The sequence below is a fragment of the Larus michahellis genome, chromosome 6 (genome assembly GCF_964199755.1).
Source record: "Larus michahellis chromosome 6, bLarMic1.1, whole genome shotgun sequence".
Taxonomy (NCBI): Eukaryota; Metazoa; Chordata; class Aves; order Charadriiformes; family Laridae; genus Larus; species Larus michahellis.
Genome location: NC_133901.1, coordinates 4782450 through 4803771, shown reverse-complemented (window position 1 = coordinate 4803771; position 21322 = coordinate 4782450). Strand labels below are relative to the sequence as shown.

General features: G+C 49.9%; 2 protein-coding genes across 2 annotated transcripts in view; one reads left to right on the top strand and one right to left on the bottom strand.

The window, feature by feature from the left end:
* Positions 1-1566, bottom strand: part of PLD1 (phospholipase D1) — an 81822-nt gene extending 80256 nt beyond the window's left edge. Inside the window, exon 1 of the mRNA XM_074589969.1 lies at positions 865-1566. The gene's annotated coding sequence lies outside the window, so the exon portion shown is untranslated. The remainder of the gene's footprint in view (positions 1-864) is intronic.
* Positions 1567-12087: 10521 nt separating this feature from the next.
* Positions 12088-20111, top strand: TMEM212 (transmembrane protein 212). Its single transcript, XM_074591617.1, is given in 5 exon segments — positions 12088-12978; positions 13651-14900; positions 15834-18150; positions 18153-18329; positions 19975-20111. Coding segments are annotated over 3 exon segments (480 nt in total). The 5' UTR covers positions 12088-12978; positions 13651-14900; positions 15834-17984.
* The last annotated feature ends 1211 nt before the right edge of the window (positions 20112-21322 follow it).

Genomic DNA, 21322 nt, shown 5'->3' with positions numbered 1-21322 from the left:
TGAAGTGCCAAATTACCCTGTTTTACCCTCTGTTGCGCCTACTGAGGGAACGTAAACCTAAACCAGAACCGGTTCTTCAGCAAGCTAATTATAAGTATCTCATCCAGCACACCCAGAGGTGGGCAGCTTGCTTCTTACTTTCTTTATTTTTTAACTTTCTTTGTTTTTCAACTTTTTGCCAGCCCTTAATGGATACCCGGATGCCCAGTTATCTCAGATCAGCTGGAGGAAGGTCATCGCTGGGAGTTTCCCGGCTCTCCCGCACATAGATGAATGACACGAGGTGTTTGGTCGGCATCTGCTCCATCCCCACAGCCCACATTTCCAGCTGAGGACACCTCATTTCCAGCTGAGGACACATTCTGCGCTCGTACAAGGAGGGTCGGCTGCTTATTTGGGGTCACGGCATCATTCCTGGCATCTCTCCAGGCAGGTCCGTAGACGAACGACCGGCATTTACCTGGAGTTTGCATTAACGTTGAATGGAAAAGCTGCTTCGGAAGACACCTGTTTCCAAATCTTTGGGTTCTCCCGGTAACCAAACATCCCCGGGCTGGTTTAGGGGAGGGAAGGTTGCAGCTGGGCGTGATTCAGAGCTGTATTTAGTATTGACTTAAGTAACCGAGGGCTTGCCGTGAGCAAACTGCCCGTCCCAGAGCCAAACACCCTTATCTCCTGGCAGCACAATTCCTTCTGCGTTTAAAGCAAAACCACGCTTTAGAGTCAGGAATGGAGTTAAGCCGATGAAGGAGAGGACAACTTCACTTTTTCCTGCTGTTAGTGGAATTCCCCAAACTAAACCTCGTGCCAACGAGTGCCCCGCTGAGCCAGCCCCGGCAAACTCCCGCTCCAGCCGGCACTTACCTGGATCTGAACTAAATTCCCTGCAAAGTCTCCAGAAATGAGGTGACATGCCGTGCTGGGATGTCAGTCCGTGGGACGGAGCCAGCAGCGTGAAATCCCGGCATTGCCAGGGTGGGGGCAGCTATTCCCGGAGCCCCCCTGGAGCCTGGGGAGAGGACCGCGGCGCCTCTGCTCTGGGAGGCAGCTGACCCACAAGATGGGTGAAGTTGAGCGATAAGCGGGCGCAGAGACGCCAGCAGCAGCGCGGCATCGCCCGCCGCCACTCCAGCTCTCCGGCGCTTCCTCTTTCCGACGTCACTTTGGTGTCACACCGAAAGACCAAAAAGCAAGCAGCTCATGGCCGTTGGGTTTTGTTGTGTTTTTTTTTCTAAATAACTAGTTCAATTTTTATTGTTTTAAAGGTGGGAAGGAGTGATTTTTTTTATCTCAGAGCAACGGGGGAAAAAAATTTTTCATATTGCTGCGTCTAATCATATTAAATGGAAAGGAAAAACTCCCTGCAGTTTTCAGAAAAGCGGGCAAAATTAAGACTCTGGCCAGCCTCTTGTCATCATTTTTAACAGATCTGTGCTGCGAGCGTGATGATATTACTTTAAAAGCAGGTGGGCAGAGGTAAGGAAGCGAGGGGCTACATGGTGATGGCAGAGGAAAAGGTGCTTCAGGACTGCAAGTTCTGGTTCAAAACACCCAGCCCCTGCTCGAGCATGCTCGTCTGGTATGAAACCACTCGGCCATTCAACCGCATCCTGGGCTGCATCAAAAGAAGCACAGCCAGCAGGTTGGGGAGGTGATTCTGCCCCTCTACTCCGCTCTGGTGAGACCCCAGCTGGAGCGCTGCATGGACGTCTGGAGTCCCCAGCACAAGAAGGACATGGACCTGTTGGAGAAGGGCCAGAGGAGGCCACAAAGATGCTGGGAGGGCTGGAGCCCCTCTGCTGTGAGGACAGGCTGAGAGAGCTGGGGGGTGAAGAGAAGGTTCTGGGGAGACCTTAGAGCCCCTTCCAGTCCATACAGGAGAGATGGGGAGGGACTTTTGATGAGGGAGTGTGGCAATAGGATGAGGGGTAATAGTTTTAAACTGAAAGAGGGGAGATTTAGATGAGATATCAGGAAGAAACTCCTTCCTGTGAGGGTGGTGAGCCCCTGGCCCAGGTTGCCCAGAGAAGCTGTGGCTGCCCCATCCCTGGAGGGGTTCAAGGCCAGGCTGGACGGGGCTTGGAGCAACCTGGGCTGGTGGGAGGTGTCCCTGCCCAGGGCAGGGGGTGGCACTGGGTGGTCTTTAAGGTCCCTTCCAACCCAAACCATTCTGTGATTCTATTCCAAATTTGCTAAAATATCTTGACAGGGTATCTCTGCTTTGCTTCTGCTGCCCACCTGGTGCCAGGGGAGCCACACACACACAGCATCCCGGTCCCACGGGGGACACGGCTGGCCCTGGGGAGACTTTCTGAGAGCAAAGCGGAGAGAGAGCACACTCCTGGCCCCAGGACTGTTGGGCAAGACAGTTGTGGCATATTTAGGTGTCCAAATATTGATTTCCCTGCAAACAGCCACCGCCTGCCTGGCCCCTCTGGGTTTCCTCAGCTGCATCTCCCCCAGCCAGCAATCTACTACATCCATCGGGCTACTAAGAGCTGCCTGGCTATAAATATATATAAATAAATTTTATATAAATATAAACACTGAGCATCGCATACAACGTTCACGGAACTGAGAGCCTTTCGGGGAAGAGGTAGCAAAGGATGGTGCGGTGTTAGTGGCTGAGCTTCAGCGACTAAAACTTGCTTCAGCCAAACTGGAGCACAATGCGGCTTCCCTGCCGGCAGCAATTAGACACGAGCGTTGTCTGATTGCTCCCTGCAGCAACTGCACTTTGGTGTTTTCCTCCTGTGAGCGACAGGGAAACGTCGTAAGTGGAGGGGGTGCGATACCTTTCACAGATTTACCCTCGGCAAGTGGGGACGTTTCTTACAAACTCTCCAGAAGTGCTTGATTCAGGGCTTTTGAAAGGTTGTCTCATCTTCGCTCTGAATCACTTTTCTTTTCCATCTTCTCATTCCTGACACAGCGGCTTTTGTCAGGCCGGTGGTTCAGGCTGAACCCGCAGAGCGAAGCCCTCCTGCAGCTTCATTGAGCGCTGAAAAGGAACGCGGAGATTCCCTGGGAGAGATCTGAGCGAAAACCCTCTGGAAACAGAGTATGAAAAAAGACAGACATGGGTTAGGTTTGTCGTATTTACGTTAGTATTTATATTCGTGCTAGTACTTGTTTGAAGGTCAGTATTTATTCCAGTAAACTCTCGCCATCGGTGAGCAGCTAAGTCCTCCTGCCTTGCTTAGACGGGGAAAAGCGTGGTGTTCTTGAAACGCCAGCCTGACTTTTCACGTCTGCACCCCAAGTCCCACTGCATTTTTTAAAGCACTGGAGATATGATGCTGCTCGTTACCCACCTGCCTTGGCTCGCTGGAAACCCAGCCGGAGCTTTCTGTGACAGGAATACCAGCCTCAGACCTTCCAAGCTGCTGATGACGTACTCTGCTATCTGATTTTTGGGAGGCTCCTTGTGACTCCGGACACAGCCCTTGAGCGCTCAGCGTCTTGAAAAGCAGATTTTAGAAGCACGTCGTAAAAGGAACAACTTCAACTTCTGATTGCAAAACCCAGAGATCCCTTCAGGAGATTACAGCCCCCGCGCAAATAGGTTTGTTGAGGGTGGTACCGCTAGTAATGACTTTACTGACTGAGACAGCACTTGCTCAGCCATAGTCTGGGCAAGGACTGGCTTTAATTAGGAGCCGTAAGGCTTGTTAAGTGACCAAGTATGGGACTGAGTCACATCACGTGAAAAGGTCCGGAGACTGCTTAGGGCCACGGAGTTAGAATCATAGAATAGAATCATAGAATGTGTTGGGCTGGAAGGGACCCTTAAAAGCCATCTAGTCCAACCCCCCTGCCCTGGGCAGGGACACCTCCCACCAGCCCAGGTTGCTCCAAGCCCCGTCCAACCTGGCCTTGAACCCCTCCAGGGATGGGGCAGCCACAGCTTCTCTGGGCAACCTGGGCCAGGGGCTCACCACCCTCCGTGTAAAGAACTTCTTCCTCATGTCTCATCTAAACCTGCCCTGCTCTAGTTTAAACCGTTGCCCCTTGTCCTATCCCTACATGCCCTTGCAAGCAGTCCCTCCCCATCTCTCCTGGAGCCCCTTTAGGGACTGGAAGGGGCTCTAAGGTCTCCCCGGAGCCTTCTCTTCTCCAGGCTGAACACCCCCAACTCTCTCAGCCTGTCCTCACAGCAGAGGGGCTCCAGCCCTCCCAGCATCTTCGTGGCCTCCTCTGGACCCACTCCAACAGGTCCATGTCCTTCTTGTGCTGAGGGCCCCGGAGCTGGACACAGTGCTCCGGGTGGGGTCTCACCAGAGCGGAGTAGAGGGGCAGAATCACCTCTCTCGACCTGCTGGCCATGGTTCTTTTGATGCAGCCCAGGAGGGCAGTCGCATCCTGGGCACTTTGTTGGCTCACGTCCAGCTTTTCATCCACCAGTACCCCCTGTTAAGTCCTTCCTCTTGAAATCTTTCCGAGGACAGTTGCCCTGGGAGGAGGAAGACAGCGGAGTGTTTGGCATTGCAGCGGGTACCACAAACGTGTCTGGTCAGAGGCTAAAGAGGAGGATTTTGTGGACTCCTAAGAACAGACACGCTGAGATATTACTTTAGTGGAGACACACAGCTGGGGAGGGCATTTCTTCCATTCTCACATAGTCCCTAAACACTTTTTAACACCAGCCAAGCCCTTTAAACAGCAGGTTTTTGCTTGGGATTTCACAGTGCCTTCACCCCGTGACCTTACGACGCTCTCCCCGTGATGTGCACAGAGCAGTGAGCGAGCGGAGGCTGTGCCCAGACGGATGCAGAAGGGCAGCGGCAGGACCTGCCTCTCCCGGCGCACGGTCCCCTCCTGCCCACCCCAGAGGCCTCATCCCATCCTCCGCCGTGGCCGCGCAGAGTGGAGGAAGCCTTTCGAAAGATGCGACAGAGCCAGCGAGCCTCGGTTCCTGGTTTGGGGGAAGATAAGGTGTCTTCTGGGAATTGTAGTTCCCGGGGAACACGAATTTGCAGCCTTCCTCGAAAGGCGAGCCAGGAAAGCTGGCAGCCCGCGACCCTTTCCATCGCTCCAGCGCAAGGGAAGACGTGCTGAAATGAAGAGAGGGAAATTTTTAGAGGCAACTCGGAAATTAGCAGGCTGCAGTAGGAAAACTCGATCGCGCTTAGGAGAATTAGACACCAAGGAAGAAACTCCTTCCGCCTCGACGAAGATCGGAAAGGGCTGGTATTTCTTGGACTCCACAGTCAAAGGAAAATTAGCCTTGGGGTTCTCGAGGAGGTATAAGGTCTGCTTGAGGAGAGATTGGTGGCTGGCCGGAGACCCAGGCACAGCTGAGCCCTCGTGGCTTAAGGGATATGAAAATACCCCGGCAGAGTTGAAGAAAACAGCTTCGCAAAAAAGAGATGGAGAGTTTGGACCCCGACCTCCGCCCGCCCGGGGGAGATGAGCTCCTCTGCCTCCGGCTTTTGCCCAGGGATGAGGCTTCGGGGCGACACATGAAACAGAGCTGTTAAACAGAAACTGCAGATGCTGGCAGAGGAAGAACCCGTTGGTAAGAGTTAAGAACTACTGACATAACGCGTACAGCAGTTGTTTGTGGTTTACATGAGTTACCGCAGTGTTTGTACGCTGAAAGAGGGGGAGGAAGTGTTTCTAAGGACGGCTGTGAAGGACGGCACACAGCGCAGGAGCCAGGCTGATAAATCAAAGAGCAGACACTACCTTTGCCCAAAGCTTCAAGTGCTATTTTTGGGAAAGCGGTTTATATTCTTATTCTGGAAAAGACTGTTACATCCTTGTTTGTAAGAAGAACTGCTGTCCTCTGGCTACGCAAAACTCAGTACAATGTGTTCTGCGGGAAGCCTGCATGCGTTCCCTAAAAGTCCTGGAGCCCACCAGGAGAATGACCACTTTTCATTACCCTGCTCAAAGCCACCTGCACGGCCACCAGCCCTGCAAACCCAGGCCCTTCGGTCCATGCCTGGTCTCGGCCCTGAGCTGTACAGGTCCCAGCAGATCCAGGCTCTTGCTGGAAAGCCGTATTTGCGTTCAAGCAGCTCAGCTCTGGAGGTCTTGGTTTTGTTACTGACCTTGGTTCGCCTGTGGCTGCTGCAACGTGTCCTCGGCAGCTTCTCTGCGCCTGGTCAGCGGGCTCTGCACGCCCAGTGCCGCTTGGGAAACCACCATTGCTTGCCCTGCTCCCCTGGTTTGGGGTAGAGCATCAACAGGCGCATTGCGCTTACAAACCGAATGCTAAATACTGTAAATAATAACGCGTGAATACATTTACGAGCTGAGTGGGGCCCTAGGACAATAAGGGGAGGTTGATGGTAGCTCATTCGTTAACATCTGCACATATTGGCAGTAAAGCTGACACCAGCAGTCAGAACCACAGCCTTACAAAGACCTCTTAGCCATTATTTTCCACTTTTACAAATTTAATTAGCTCTTTTCCCCTCAAGCAGCACAATACAAAAATATTTTTCCAGGTAATGTAGCCATTTCCTAGTTAAAGAAGCGGAGAGAACGTTAAAACAAAAAAGCACGCCTCAATTAAAACTGTTATTCTCATTTTCTACGTGGAGATTTTGGCAACTGCTGCTTCTCTGAAAGGAACAATCTTCTTGTTTAGCACGGGCTAAACATGGGCTTATTTATTCATGGGCTTCTAAACCCGAACACTAATGGATGAATTCTGGAAAGATGGAGTTTAATATGAATCCCCACGTCTTTCTCTGGCAGAAGTTTAGACGGTAACAGCCATATTTTCCTTTTCAAAAACAAGCTGCTGCGATCTCTGGTCCTCCTTCCCCACAGCTGGCAGGGCTCGTGCACTTTTGGGAGGGGGACATTCTGCATTATAGGAGGGCGCTGAACAAAACCGTAAGCAAAGGATCAGAAGAAGGAAGCGAAATACGATAGTAACGTATAGCCAAGAAGCACCTCCGGATCAAAAAAAAAATCCCTTTTCTTTCTCCCGAAATCAGAGCTGGCCAGGAAGGGTTTGGGCTACAGCAATGGCCGAGAGGGGCACGGCGAGGTGGGGGCAGCGGCTCTGAGCCCCCGCGGTTAAGCTGCTGGCGGAATCAGGGCTTTGGGATGATGCAGCCACCGCCGGGGTGTTCCCAGGTACGGGACCCGCGCGGAGGCAGGGAGAGCAGCACGGAGCTCCCGGGTCAAGGGCTGGGTTTGAGCCCCGAAGGGCGGCCGTTCGCGTTGGTACGTGGTGATTTCTGCAGGAAGGTAATCTTTGCGCCAGTAATGCAGCCCAGCGCCTGGTTTCCAGGACAACCTGCTAATGGGGTTATTGCTTATGTTAAATTGCGCTATCCAAATAGAAACTTAAGGACCTGATTTTCTGCTGTTAGGAAGCAGAAAGTTAATGACAGCAGCATACAGGTGACAAGACTGAGTAAAGACTCAGCTATTGTACCAGCAGTTCAGCCTGTCTTTCCCAGGAAGAAAACGTTTCGTGTATCCCATGACACCGTCCCACCATGGAGTTTTCCTGGGGTCCTGGATTTCCCGACACTGTGATGTCTGCCCCCAGTTTGAGGTGAATGAAGTGCTGTTGACCGGCCAATTATTCAGTATAGCATCTCAGCGGTAGTATTAATACCTTCCCCGTTCAGTGGTGTAATGTTTTATGTGCAAAATGCATCTGAGGCTCAATAAGCCTTATTTCTGAGTCTTACTAAATCCTTACCAGGATTTGGGAAAACCAGCGTTTGTAGAGAGGGTGCCTCCTGCACTGAGCTGCCGGTGGAAAGAGATGGATGAAGAAATACCCCAGAATCCACGGGCTCGAACCAGCTCCTCTCCAAAACAGCTCTTCTCTGCCATCTCCAGAGGGGGCTGAGCAAGAGTCGTTGTCCGGATGCTGGAGATGCTCAACAGATGCTCCTCAGATGCGCCGGTAGCTCCGGGCAGCTCTGCTGCAAGGGGTGTAAGGTGCAAGAAGATAGATAGGGCCGTTAAGGTTGAACTCCTGAGCACGCAGCTTACCTCTTTGTTCTACAAGCTGGTCTGAAGCTTCTCTTTCACAACACCACCTCATCTGGGTTTAAGGACTCCAAGTCATAACGGTTCTACCATCCTTGCTCAGGAACCGCTCTCCCTAATTACCCTTTCAGCTAGAATAATTCAGCTTTCAAAGGTGCATGTTTCTATTTCAGCATTTACCTGTGCGATCTTGTTACGACAGCAATGCTCTTCTACCATCAGGTATTTTTTCATAGGCCTGGAAACTGTTTATAGCCCCTGTCCCCGCAGTGGGCTGCATTTGTGAACACATCCTCCCTCTAATACATGCACAGTTCACTGCAGGTAATTCAAGGGGGAGTTGTTTAAACTGAAAGCATGGAAGCACCCTGTTGGACCACTGGATGCAGGTCGAGGAGGACCGAGCAGTGGGACACCCACCAGCAGCTCGCCTCCGTCCCTGGGGCACCTCAGGTTTGTCCTACGGCACTGCGGGGACGGCAAACGCACGGGCACATTTGCCTTATACAATACAAGAATCCCAGAATGGTCTGGGTGGGAAGGGACCTTAAAGCCCATCCAGTGCCACCCCGCTGCCCTGGGCAGGGACACCTCCCACCAGCCCAGGTGGCTCCAAGCCCCGTCCAACCTGGCCTTGAACCCCTCCAGGGATGGGGCAGCCACAGCTTCTCTGGGCAACCTGGGCCAGGGGCTCACCACCCTCACAGCCAAGAATTTCTTCCTAATATCTCATCTAAATCTCCTCTCTTTCTGTTTAAAACCATTCCCCCTCGTCCTGTGGCTCCCCTCCCTGATCCAGAGTCCCTCCCCATCCCTCCTGCAGCCTCTTCAGGTGCTGGAAGGCTGCTATAGAAGCGCCAAAAGGCTCCGGTTCTGGCTTTCTTTGATAAAAAGGCAGGCAGAGAATTGCCCTCTCCCACGAGCCCCAGCGCCCAGCCTATGAGATAATACAGGCTGGCCTTTTCTTTGCAGCTGTATTGTTTTAGTGCTTGGAAAACAGCAGCAGGCTGAGCAATGAGTCATCTGTCACTAGATGGGGTTAAAGTAATTTCCGTTTTCTGTTGCCATGGGGAAATCAACGTCCTAAGATTTGTCCTTTCTCCCACTCAAACATGTGGGAGTAGAAAGCCTGAAACCCATCAGGGCTAAACATTATTATTTTTTTTTTTTTTAATTTTTTATATATTTCCCCCCCCCCCTTATAAACAAACTTCCCTCTGTGGCCTTGCAGCTGTCAGTCTGTTCCCGGAATCGTCCGGTTAACAATGTCATTCCCCTTGGATTGCAAAAAATCCAGAAGCAGAGTTTAAGCAAATATTTGACATTCATATAGGAGCTGCTTCATGTTATCACTTACAAGAGTCTCTGTTGCTTGTAAAGTTTTATGCGTACATTTGAGGGGGTTATAAACTTGCTATTACACAAATAAAAGAGAAACTTAAAAAAAAAAGTAAATTAAAATAGTAGCTCACCCGGCATTCACAACACAGCGAATAACAGAAACAGGAAAGAGGAAATTGCAGTAAATACCACTTAAAAGCCTCACTAATGTATAGCTTATATGAGTAGCAGCATAGCAACATCTAGTGTTGATCAGGGATATAGCTGGAAGTCATCATCATACCTCATTAACGGCAGTCGGATGAAATCTGCCGGCAGGGAACTGTTTTTTCCTGGGCCACCGCAGCACCACCCAGCCACAGCCCCGGCTCCTTCTCCCGGGTGTTTCATAACGTGTCATTTTTTTCGCGCTCCGTGTCACCGCCTTTGCAGAAGTGCAATCCTCTGGTAAGGCTCTCAGTCTGCCTAGATCCTTATGAAAATTATTGTGGTTATATCTAAGGCCCGACTCAGTAGGTCTACAGGTTTAAATGTGACTCAGCGCAACAACGGCCAAAACTGTTAGCATCTGAACCGGTAACAAGAAAGCAATTTCTACCCCACAGTCGATCAGGTTACCAACTGTGTCGTCAAACCCAGGAACAATTAGACATTGCTGTCAAATGGGGAGAACGCTCGGAATTACTCCTTTCCCTAGGAACGAGCATCCAAGCGTAAGGAGAAGGCTGTGTTTCCTCTCTCCTGCACTGCCCCGTGGATTCAGGGATTACTGCCTTATGCACAGTTAAAGACCATTTATAGAAAAACTGATGGAGGCGCCTTCTAAATCCCTCCCCATACCCCATCTTTTCATTTACAAGACACCCGATGCTGAAAGTTCCTAGCTCCTTTGACGGTATACATTATGGATTAACATTAGTTTAGTTTTGATTAGTTAACTTCACATTAGTTGGGGTTTTTAGTTTAGGTTTAATTATTTTTAATGGCTTTGTTGAACTCTCGCAGTTTCTTTCACATAAGCAAGCCCTTATAGCAGGGCTCACTGAGGACTATTTAAATAAAATAATTTGCCTCCTTAGATTACAGCTCCTATTACATGGGGTTTGCTTCATCTTCAGTAAAATAACATCCTTTGGGTTTTCTCAAACAAAACAAAACTCATGAATGGCTGCTTTCCAAATCCAGCTCTGTCTTGCAACACCCCGTGAACAGATTTTTTGCCACGTTTAAGTTTATTACATGATCTAATTAGCATGACTGTGTAGGTGCGTGGAATGCACTGGGGGAGAGGAAAAATACAAGTGTACAAAATGCTGTTATACAATTTGCTACGGGGACAGAGACCCGCATCATTCTCCAGATGCTTTTTTTTTTTTTCCCCAACAGTATTTTTGGGAGCGAGGAGTTGGGCAAGAAAAAAGAAAGGGCATTCAAGTCCATAGCAGGGGAAATGGCGAGAGCGGGAGAGACTGAATGCCACCTGATTTTTGGGACTTAAAAATGTAATTACAACTTAGAGAGGTATTCATTCTACACTCACATTTGTTGCTTTGGTCTCCAGGTAAAACTCAGTAAAATTCAATGCACGACTCAAAGCAGGGGCTGCAAACTTGTCAGCTACGCTGCAAGGCTCGCTCCTCATCTGAAAATGAAATACGACCTCTAATTAATAGGAAGAAAATACAGATTGTTAGCCACCCCGGCCATGAGAAAGGCATTAAGGTGTCTACTGGAAACACGCTCTGCTCCACGTTGTTGAGATGTTCACACTGCCCTGACCAAACTAGATGGGAAGCTGAGTAACATAAAGCTTTGGGGCTCTCTTTCTTCCTTCTGCATGCACGAAATGACATTTTAGAGTTACGTGTGATCTTTCAGAGCCTTTAAAGGGGTCAGGCACATCTGGCAGGCCGGTCTTCTCCTTCAGGAACATGAAGTCATCCTCCAGTTTGCGTTCCCGAGTCAAGAATGTGTAATTTTCCACGTGTCGCTTTACTGACTTGCACATTAAACAGATTAATATTAATTTCATAGAAGACTGGGCACATTTAAGGAAATTGCAAGCCCTGCTAATTGTGTTTTAATTAAACTCGAACAGCGTTTGATGAAGAGGGCTGATGTTACTGGAATAAACACGCTCCACACAGCCTGCTGCGCTGCGCCATAAATCAGTTCAGTGCCAAATCCCCCCCAGTTCCCCGAGGGGGTGAATTGGGCATTAGAGCATCATCGAAGGCGTGAGTTCAATGGTAAAATTGCCACTTGTTAGAAGCGCCATTCTGCTTTCCCCCTGCTGTGCACAGGGGACGTTGTCATTGCGGTGGCCTGAGGAGCCACCACCGCGGGAGCTGGCTTACCCCAAAGTGCAACCGTCCCATCTGAGTCTCCTGTAGGAGGAATTGGGATGTGTCCTGGGGTACGTGGAGGGTACCCAATGCCACCCTGGCCGGTGGCAGCACTCCAGCGGGGAGGCCACAGGTCTGAGAGGGGTTTGGTGGTTATCAGCAGCGTGCCCCGGGGATTGCACGTGATAAAAGTACACAGCACAATTGCTTTGCCTCCTGCCATCAAAATGTTTGCTGCGGCAGGAAGGGAGAAACAGGGCTCCAGCCTGATGAGCAGTGGGAGGCTCCCTGCCCTAATCCCTTTGAAATCAAAGGCCTTTCCCCCTTCACGCCCGGGAACAGATCCTGGGAGCGACCTCCAGCCCCCAAAGCGCCTCTCAAAGCTCTCCGTGCCCTTATCTCTCACATTTGGGGCAATCAAAGACACCAACAGCATTAGCTGCGCCATACACTAGATTTCAAATCACAGGCTGGAGCCTATTCCCTGCTACAAACACGTCACACCAAGAATAACTCTCCCTGGGGAGAAGGTGGTCCCGCTCCGGAGGACGCAGCCGTGTCCTGCAGAGGCTGCTGGCAGCGAGGGGCAGGTCAGCGATGGAAACAACAACCCCGGCTGCTGTCAGCAACTTTCTGGCTCTCCCTGCCCCGGGAAGCGGTCCGTCCTCTTGGGAAGTGGGATGAAGGAGTAATTCAGAAATCACAGGATGGGCTTTCTGCAGCTGAAAGTGAAGGGCAGCAAGTCTGGGGGAAAAAAACAAAACAACAAACAAACCCCAACCTATTCCCGGGGGTGAAGTGGCCTTATTTACTACACTGTAATGCCTTCTGTTTCTGTAGGAACATCTGAAGATAAACAGAATAGCGCTTCATCGTGCCAGGTAAACAGCTCCCACGTGCCATGGCTACGGTCTCTAAGGAGCTTCTGTTTATTATGAACCGTCTCTGCCTCAGCTTTAGCTACAAACCCTCGCTGTGAATCCGGCGGGGAGAGGCTCACAATGAAAGTGAAAGCCTTGTATGAAGTTACCAGAGGGAAACTTATTACCTTTGGGATTATAAACTCCCCCCCTCCCCTTTTTTTTTTTCTTATAAGCCCTGGTTTGTTGGATGGCGTATTTGCCTTGCCAGTCCCATTTGGAATGGAGCTTTGGTAGGCAGAACAAAAGTGTTATCAAAGAAAAGATGTTAGTGATGCTACAGAGACTTTGAAAAGTCAACTACGTCTGAATTATTTATTTCCTAGCTCCTGTGAACTCCCTTTAAGCAGAGAAATGCTTGGAATTACATGAAACTAAAGCGAGAGGCTCCCTAGAGGCTCCGGGTAAGTTTTACATTTGCAGTAAATATTGCTATATTGATTACCATCATGACCTACTGATTTTTAATTTCCCTTTACAGAGAAATCCCAAACTTTCTCGTTCTGAACAAAATTTGGATTGTTAAAAGGGTATAAATGTAAATCAACATCCCCAGGGTTATGCTGGTATAATGGAGATCATTGGTTAGCTCTTCCCCTTGGTTCATTTCCTAAGCTTTTGCATTTCCAAAGGGATGTTGTAAGTGATGCAACAAGACAAGTACTTCAAGCTTTGCAGAGCAAAAGCTCAGGTAGGCGCGGGGCCATGAAATCCTCATCCTCCTCCCTGGGACCCGGTGTCTCCTCACGGAAACCTGGGGTCTCCCGACAGAAACCACCTGGTCGCACAATGTAAAAGCCGATGAGGTTTTCTGGGACGAGGTCCTGTAGCTGCCAGGGTTAAGAGGCGCTGGTGGCCCTGTGGCAGCGGGTGAAGCACTTGAGGAAGCTGAGTCAAAATTGGGGTTGGGGAAGGGCGAGTCCTCTCCCCCTCACCCCAATGGCTGGAGAGGAAGATCTCCAGGGGACTCCTACCTGCGGTTTTCCAGTGGACTGGGTAGTATCGTGATTTGGATGGTAATGATTTAGCCATGGTAAACCATATACCAGTTTGTTCTTTTCTTTTTAATCCAAAAGGAGAGAGAAAAAGTTTTTTCACGGCACTGTCATTTCTGATGTCCTCATACCAAGGATTTGACTAGAGTACTTTAAGGCTTTCCTAGCCTTCCATCAACCTTGGCATGTTTATTTTTCTTCAAACGTCGCTGTTTGCAGCATGCCAACAAGAACTGAAGATCTTTTAACACTGATATTTGTTTACCAGAGACATCAAAGCCTTTTTTTTTCCCCCCCTACAAGCCTTCTCTGAGTCGGTACAATCTGCAAAACCAAGGTGCGCTTTGTGGAGAGCAAAATAAAACCACAGAGCACTGAAGATACAGATATTTTCTTATCTGAGATTCTAAGTTTAGCTCTGCTTCATCCCTCATTCTTCAGCTTCTCAAACTGTTTGTTCCTATCCGAGAGCCCCGCAGTTTCGGCAGACCTTCCTATTGCCTGGATGGAAGAACACAACTGCGAGCGTGGACAACAGTGGTGACAGCAGCTAATCTAAAACCAGTATTTTGTGGCATCTACGGCCAGATGTATTTCCTCGTTTCGCTTTGACGGTCGAGATGCTACACTGTGCTAATAGGAAGTGACACTCAATTTTTTGCATTAGGTCCTTTCAGCTTTTGGTTCAGACCCAGGCTGTGGGTGCTGGGCAATACGCAGTGGTGGAAGTGACAGATGTTGGCAGCAAATTAAATAAGATCAGCTGAAAACAACATCCTAAGAAACACCAGGGCATCCTTTTTATGGATTTCCTAGTTGTGCTGAGGTTACTTTAAGGTCAATTGGACTCCCACTCCTTACAGCATAAACAGGATTATTCCTTGTATAGAACATAAGGCAGTGTAAATGTCACCGTTTGTGTAGCATTGGTATTTCCAGTCATACTTCAAGTATTGCCTCAGCCCAAACATGCATCCCACCATTCAGACCTTAGCGGCAGTCTGCAGAGAGCATTAAGCATTGGCAGCGCATAAAAAGAAGAGCCTCTGTGGTGGAAAATCTAAAGTCTCTCCATGGAGGAGGACCTACTACCTACAGAGCAGCTCCCTCAGGAGCTATTCCACCGGTCAGCTGTGGCACGGACGGCAGAGAATATGAGAGCAACAAAGGAGGACAGGGCAAGGACTGACCAAGAGGGGTTTTATTCCACAAGGGAGCAACTCACCCCAAGCTGTGTTGGCTGGAGGTTACAGAGCAGGCAAACGCCAGCGGCCTTCCGGGAATCGGGACGTGCAAGGTCAGCGAGGCAGATCCGCGTGGACAAAGTACAGGTAATGAGAAATGCTGACTACGTCTGTTGGGGAGGGATGGTGTGTTAAGGGAATTTTCAGCAACGTGCAGCTTTTTAATCCCCTGGCTGCGGGTGTAGTTCACCCCGTCACAGCAGGGGAAGAGATGCTGCATCACCTGCTGCTCGTGGCAGCTTTGGGGACCTGGCACAAGGCTGGTGAAGGAGACCCACGCAGGAGGGGCTGGGTGGCAAGAAGATGTGCTGTTCAGCAGCTCTTAACCCTGAGAACACCACGAGGAGATGCAAAGGGGAAGCAGTACAAGCCTTTTCCAGGCTTCACACCAGGCGGAGAGGCTGCAAGTCCGTGGGACGCAGCAGCTTTGGCCACTTCCCTTGTCTTTGGGTGCTGCTTGAGCCTGGGGGTGGCATCTGGCTCAGCAAGGCAGGGCTCAACATCCCAGGGGTGAGGGAGAAAAGGAGCAACTGTTCCCAGTTCCCAGGGTCCCCAAGGGTTGGGAGCAGGGACACGGCTCCCTCGGTGACGCAGCCAGGCTGCCCCTCCAGTCCCAGCACCCAGGTATCTCCTGCAGAGCACTTTTCAGAGTCTTGCCTTAAGAAACAAAATGGCAGAACCTTCAAAAAAAAAAAAAGTTTTTAGCACATTCAACTTTGGGATAGAGCATAAAATTTCTTGCCAGAGAATTTAAAACAAACTGGAAACTGATCATCTACTCATTTAAACGATGTGCCTGGAGCTAAACCAGCAAGGCTGAATAATCTCTGCACTGCTTTCATCCTTCTTCAATTTTTTCTTTGTTCCATCAGCCACATGTGCATTAAGTGTAAATTGAAGGGCTCTTAGCTAGAAAAGCAGATTGTGAAAAGGGCCTGGCCCTCATCTTATAATTCAGCTTCAGTATTACAATTACTCTTAATAACACTCTAATTTTGTTGTATTATTTATTCTGGCTAGAACCCTCTAGGATCCCTTGAAGCGTTTTTTTTTTTTTTTTTCCTGGTGGATTTAGCCAACATCCACTCATGAATCCAGATGTTTCTGCTTTTATCCACGGGAATTTTATGGTATGGATATGCCAAGATTGCAACTTCAGGCTAAGCCTCAAGACAAGTATTTTTCAAATTCCGTAAATCAAAAATGGAAAGTGCCACGAAAAACCCAGGCCTTACTGCATTTAGCGTGCCAGAATGGAAATCGAACCACAAGACAATATCGCTCAAGGTTCTGGATCTGCGTCGATACAGTCTCCTATGTCGCAAGAGATTGCAGCCCAGATCGTGCTATTTTCTGTGTTCTCGGACACAGGCTCTTGCCTTCAGCACATCTTCAGCTCTTCTTCCCATTCACCAGCCTGAAGTTAGGAGCAAAGATACATGTGGGTCCAAGATGCTCACATTGGGGGGGAGGAAAAAAAAAAAAAAGATTACTCACAGCAAGCCGGAGTCACTGCTGGTGTATTTAAATCAATGAAAACGCGCCTGTGTATGTCAGCTCCCCGTCGTCAACTCGGACACTCTCCCCAGCCAGAACTGGTTCTGAAATAAGGGGGGGGGTGACAAAATGCACCCCGCCCTGATGGGGACCTGGTGAAGAACACCGTGCTTCTGACAGCACTTCGGAAGAAGAACCAAATCCAAACTCATTCCTTGTCCAGAGTGACAAGAGCAGCATGAAGCGGGCATTAAAATAACCTTAATAACCGTCTTTTTTGTGCTGCCTGGGGTTTCCTTTGGGCGCTCCTAGTCGTGGCGTCCTGGGTTTCTTCCCTGCTCCCTGTTTTCAGCGTGAAGATCGCAACTAAAGTGACCGTGCAGTGGTGGCCAGCACCGGCGCGGTGCCTTGGATGGTGTCCTCTGTTGGGGACGGCCATGTCCTAAGCGCCCCAAGATAGCTCAGGAGCATGAGAATAGCAAACGCAGGAGATGCACGGTTATCGCTGGCCTCTTGTCAACAAACAGTAGCCACCGCCTGTGGCCGCGCTGTGCACAAGAAGGAGGCGATGTTACACCTGAGCCCACAAAAGGTGAATTTTAGATTTTTTTTTTTCCTCCAGGACGCTCCCACTGGCCCTGAATGCGCGCCAGCAGGGCCCTGGTCCTGCCTCTGCTGCGCACCATCCCTCTTTTTTAAAGCCACCTCTGCGCTGCGGGCCGGGGAGGGACGCGGAGCGGTTATCCCAGCCTGGCGGAGGAGGAGAGCCCCTTCCGCTCCCCACGAGGCTCAGGCGCAGCAGCGAGTTATTGCTTGCTCTGACAGCATTAGCTCTTTACCTGCAGAGTTTGTTGGATCAAAGGAAATTTAAATTATTCCTAAAAGCGCTTCTAAGGCTTCCCCTAGCACGGAAAAGCCTCTCAGCTGGCACAGAGGATGGAGCTGGCTCCATAGCAAACCCCTGCGGGGCAGGGATGTGCCGGGACAAGACGGGGATGAGAGAGCCGGGGAGCGGGCGCCCGGGGCTGAGCACCCGGCAGCCAGGGTGACAAGTCACGGAGTCCACACGGTGTCACAGGCGGGAGGCAGCAAGGGAGCAGCAGAGTTAATGAACCCAGCCGATGCATTCGAAGGGGAAAGCACTTTTCTTGCTAATACCATAGATCAGATGCGCTGTGCAGGGCTTTCAGAGGGCGCATGTTAAATATCCCACCGGCACAGTAGTTCTGCCAGTTCCTATCGCGTTTTCTGTTTTATAATGAGGAAATTTGTTAGTATTCAAGTATGCAGTTTAAATTTTAAAGGCCACCCACTGTACTTATATGCTATATGACAAACTGTGTAAGCATACCTGTTCCAATTTATTCTTCTTGTATTTTTAGTGAAATATGGTTTCAATGACTTTGTCTTCCCTGTAAAAAAAAATCCACATTTTTCTTTAATAAGTTCATGACATTCAAGCTACTAATTTTCCTTACCATCACATCCTTTTTTGGACACAGAATAAAGGATATTGAATATAAAAAATAAGAGTTTTTTTTCCAAGTTGGAAATGAAGAAATACAAAAATACTGAGCTCTTAAGTTTTAAAAAGTTGGGTTGTTGTTTTTTGGTTTTCTTTTTTTTTTTTTTTTTTTTTTTAAATATCTCTCAGCAGGTCAGAAAAGTGATAAAATGCTTTTGTCTCCATTTCAGTGGGAGGCGAGTTTTGCCTTCGGCATACTGAGCATCACGGGTGCCTCAGTGCAATTTGCTGCTGCCATTGCGTCTCTTCTCCTTGGCCCACACCGCGGCTGCTCGCTTGCTGGGATCACTGGGACCAGCTACCTGGGCCAGGCAGCCTGTTCCCCTTTCCCTCCGCTGACTTCCCAAACCCCCGCAGCGACCCGTCGCGTTACGAGCGGTACCACCACACCCTGCAAATACCGGACCTGGGCTCGAGTTCGGCCATATGCTGTGCATCTTTGGGTTTTGTGATGACTTTTGTGAGACTGCTCCAGTTTGGACACTTAAACATGAGCATCGGTCACGGCGGGGAGGGGGGATTGCCATCTGTAATGCCATTAACAGCAGCCAGGAGGGTGGCGTGGCTGCGCAAGGACAGGCAGAGCCTGAACGCACTCGCATCAGGATCAGTAGTGCCCCTGAAGCCACGTGCATCACTCCATTAAATCACTTTATAAACCACTAATTTGGCCCTTCATACCCATTACATCCCAGTGCTGTTTCAACTAAAGGGACACACCTTTAGCATACGTAGCCTGGGCCTCTAAATTTAAAGGCTAGGCAAACTTTTATGGACATTACACAATTTGCTTTTGACGTTTACAGAGAGCAGAACCTGAAGATTTGCCTTTCTGCTCTTCCTTACGGCTGCGCTGCCATTAATGGACAGAGCTGTTAAAACCTGTGCAGATGTAGATCTGTTACCTGAACAGCAAAAGAGGTGTGAAAAATCACGGCCATCCAGCACGTAGCATCTCTGCTCCAGGTAGAGCCTTAGGCAGCAGCACCTCGACTGTGGGAGGACGAGAGGTGAGGGCAGAAGGATTGGGTTCAAGGAATCACCACTCCCGACCAGCTCCCGTATGAGGCACAACATCGATTTCCAGCCCCGACGTACCTCCGGCCCACACGCCTTGGAGGGCTCGCTGCTGGTTCAGGTATTCGCAAGTTTTGCCGTGATGAGGGAAATCTCACCTTCTGCACATCCAATCCCTTGGGGTTTGTTTTTTTTTTCTTCCCTTTAACCTTTGTTTGGAGCCAGTCTCACATCCCTGAAAAAATAACAGTGTTTCCATGACAACAGCCCAGCAGTAGACTCCTCCGGGGCATCTGAAGACTCAGAACACGGCCAGCGCTCCCTCCTGCTGCAGCATCACACCCCGTGGTACCACAGCCCCATCCTCTCGCCTCTCCCTCCTCTCCTGCTGGCGCAGCCTGCAAAATACTGTGGGCAGAGCTCTGTCTGCTGTGGCATCCCTGGCCTTTGCTGCATGATAAGTCCCGCTGCACAAGCGATGTACGAGCAGGCATCACACCACGGGACCCGCTTATAGGGCAGGAGAAAAGCCAAGAGAGTCTGCTGTCTAAAGGACTGGACGGCTGTCGGATTTTGGAGTTCTCTAAGCTTTTTATGTAAGATTCCTAATTTTCATGTCCTCTCTGGTATTTTACAGAGGATATGAAGTGATCCTTTGTTATCCGCAATCACTGCTTTGCTTCCAATACGCAGCATTTCTCCTGCCCCGCTTCAGCTAAAGCCCTGCAACTGGTGAACCCTCAGGTCCCGACCCAGCAAAGCACACGCAGGGCCCCACCAAGACCAGAAGCATCCCCAGAAGATCCTCTCCTCCAGCAGGGCAGGACACCAGCCCCTTGCAGGATCAGGCCCTGCTTGCCCAAGCATTTTCTCCCGCAGGCGGCACAGCCGGTACCTTGCCCAGAGACCGGCTCCAGCTGAGTGCCCAATTGATCCATCGCTCTTGAGATGGATCCAAAACCCCATCCCTTCCCCGCAGCACTTCTGCCTGCCCTCAGACCAAGATTTATGAGGGTTATCCATGGATGCGGCGGCAAGAAAAAGTCCAAAAGCTTTTGTTGCTGTGCCGCAAGCAGCACTAAACCAGCAAAATGCTCTTTGCATACCTGATCCTCGCTGAAGGGTTACGGGCAGGACACCCGAACGCAGACAGCGGCAGGCTCCGAAGCGGGACCCGAGGAGGCAGCGTGGATGCGTGCCAACCTGACAATGGGGTTTCGTTTAACAAGCGCAGATTTAAGTGTGGAAATCAAATATGAAACAGTCGTAGCCAGCATTGTCTGCATTCTTGGAGTGGCACTGAACTAGCAGAAAGAAAAGAACTGAGACACTGGCCCAGACATGCTCCAGCTGTCTGCGACTACCTCTTCCCTCCTCCACTGAATGTAACTATTCAGCTTGTTTTCATTTCATTATTGGATGTTATTTTTGCAACCTGGGAAAAGAATAAAAAGGGGGGGGGGGGGGAAGTAGCCTTTAGAGTGCTTTTGGGTTTATTTTTAAGAACTAGACCATTTCTTTCCTTTTTATCAGAGATAAAGTACAGACTTTTAAAAGTGCATGAGGCGTATGGTATTATTAGTTAAAGCATTTGTTTGTCAAATATGGTCCTTTATCTCAGAGGCAGCAGCACTCGTGCTGCTGTGGTAATTCACGTCAGTCGGACTCATTTAGCACTGAGCAACGTGCAATTAAATAGCCATATAAAACACCCACAGGGTGAGCAGCAGCTGCCTACAGGTAACCTTAAATTTCACGCACCCGCTCGCCAAACGTTTCGGCTCTAGCCGTTCACATCCTCAATTGCACGTGGGAGCAGGGCAGGCCCTTCCCTCCCTCACCGTGGGCAGGTAAACAGGAGGCACTCCTGCACCGGGCGCAGCGCAAAGCAAGCTTTTAATGAGCTGGTTAAAAGCCTGATGCTGCAGATGGCTATTAACGGGAACGCTCCTCAACCCACCGCAGGGTCAGCCCTTCCCCGGCTTCCCTTCCCTCCTCTGCCCTCCCCTCAAGAGCACGGCTTATCCATTTTTAATGTTAGGAAGAATTCACGTCCCACAGATCTGATGATAATTTATTTCCCCCTCTCTTTATGCTGGTTTGGCTTGACGGGGAGATGCCAGCATGCACCACCCGTCCCCCCCACCCCGACCCCAGCTGGGGACACCCCACCCTGTGAAAAAGTCAAACACTTGCCAAACGCAAGGCCAGGGTTATATAGTTTCCCCACGGAGCGTAGTGGGAATTCTCAGTTTGTGCTGGATTTCTCTGGAAAAATCTTCCCTCTGTTTTAATGCTGACACACTTCAGCGCAGCAAAAAAAAAATTTTCAACGGCACTTCAAGGGAAAAAAAAGCAGGATTCAGAGTGTTGCTCACCGTTTTCTTTATCTTCCTCTTCGGGACAAAGGCATATAAGCTGACCCAGGAGCTCTCTTCATATCAGCCTTTGTACACCTCTGCAGTATTCC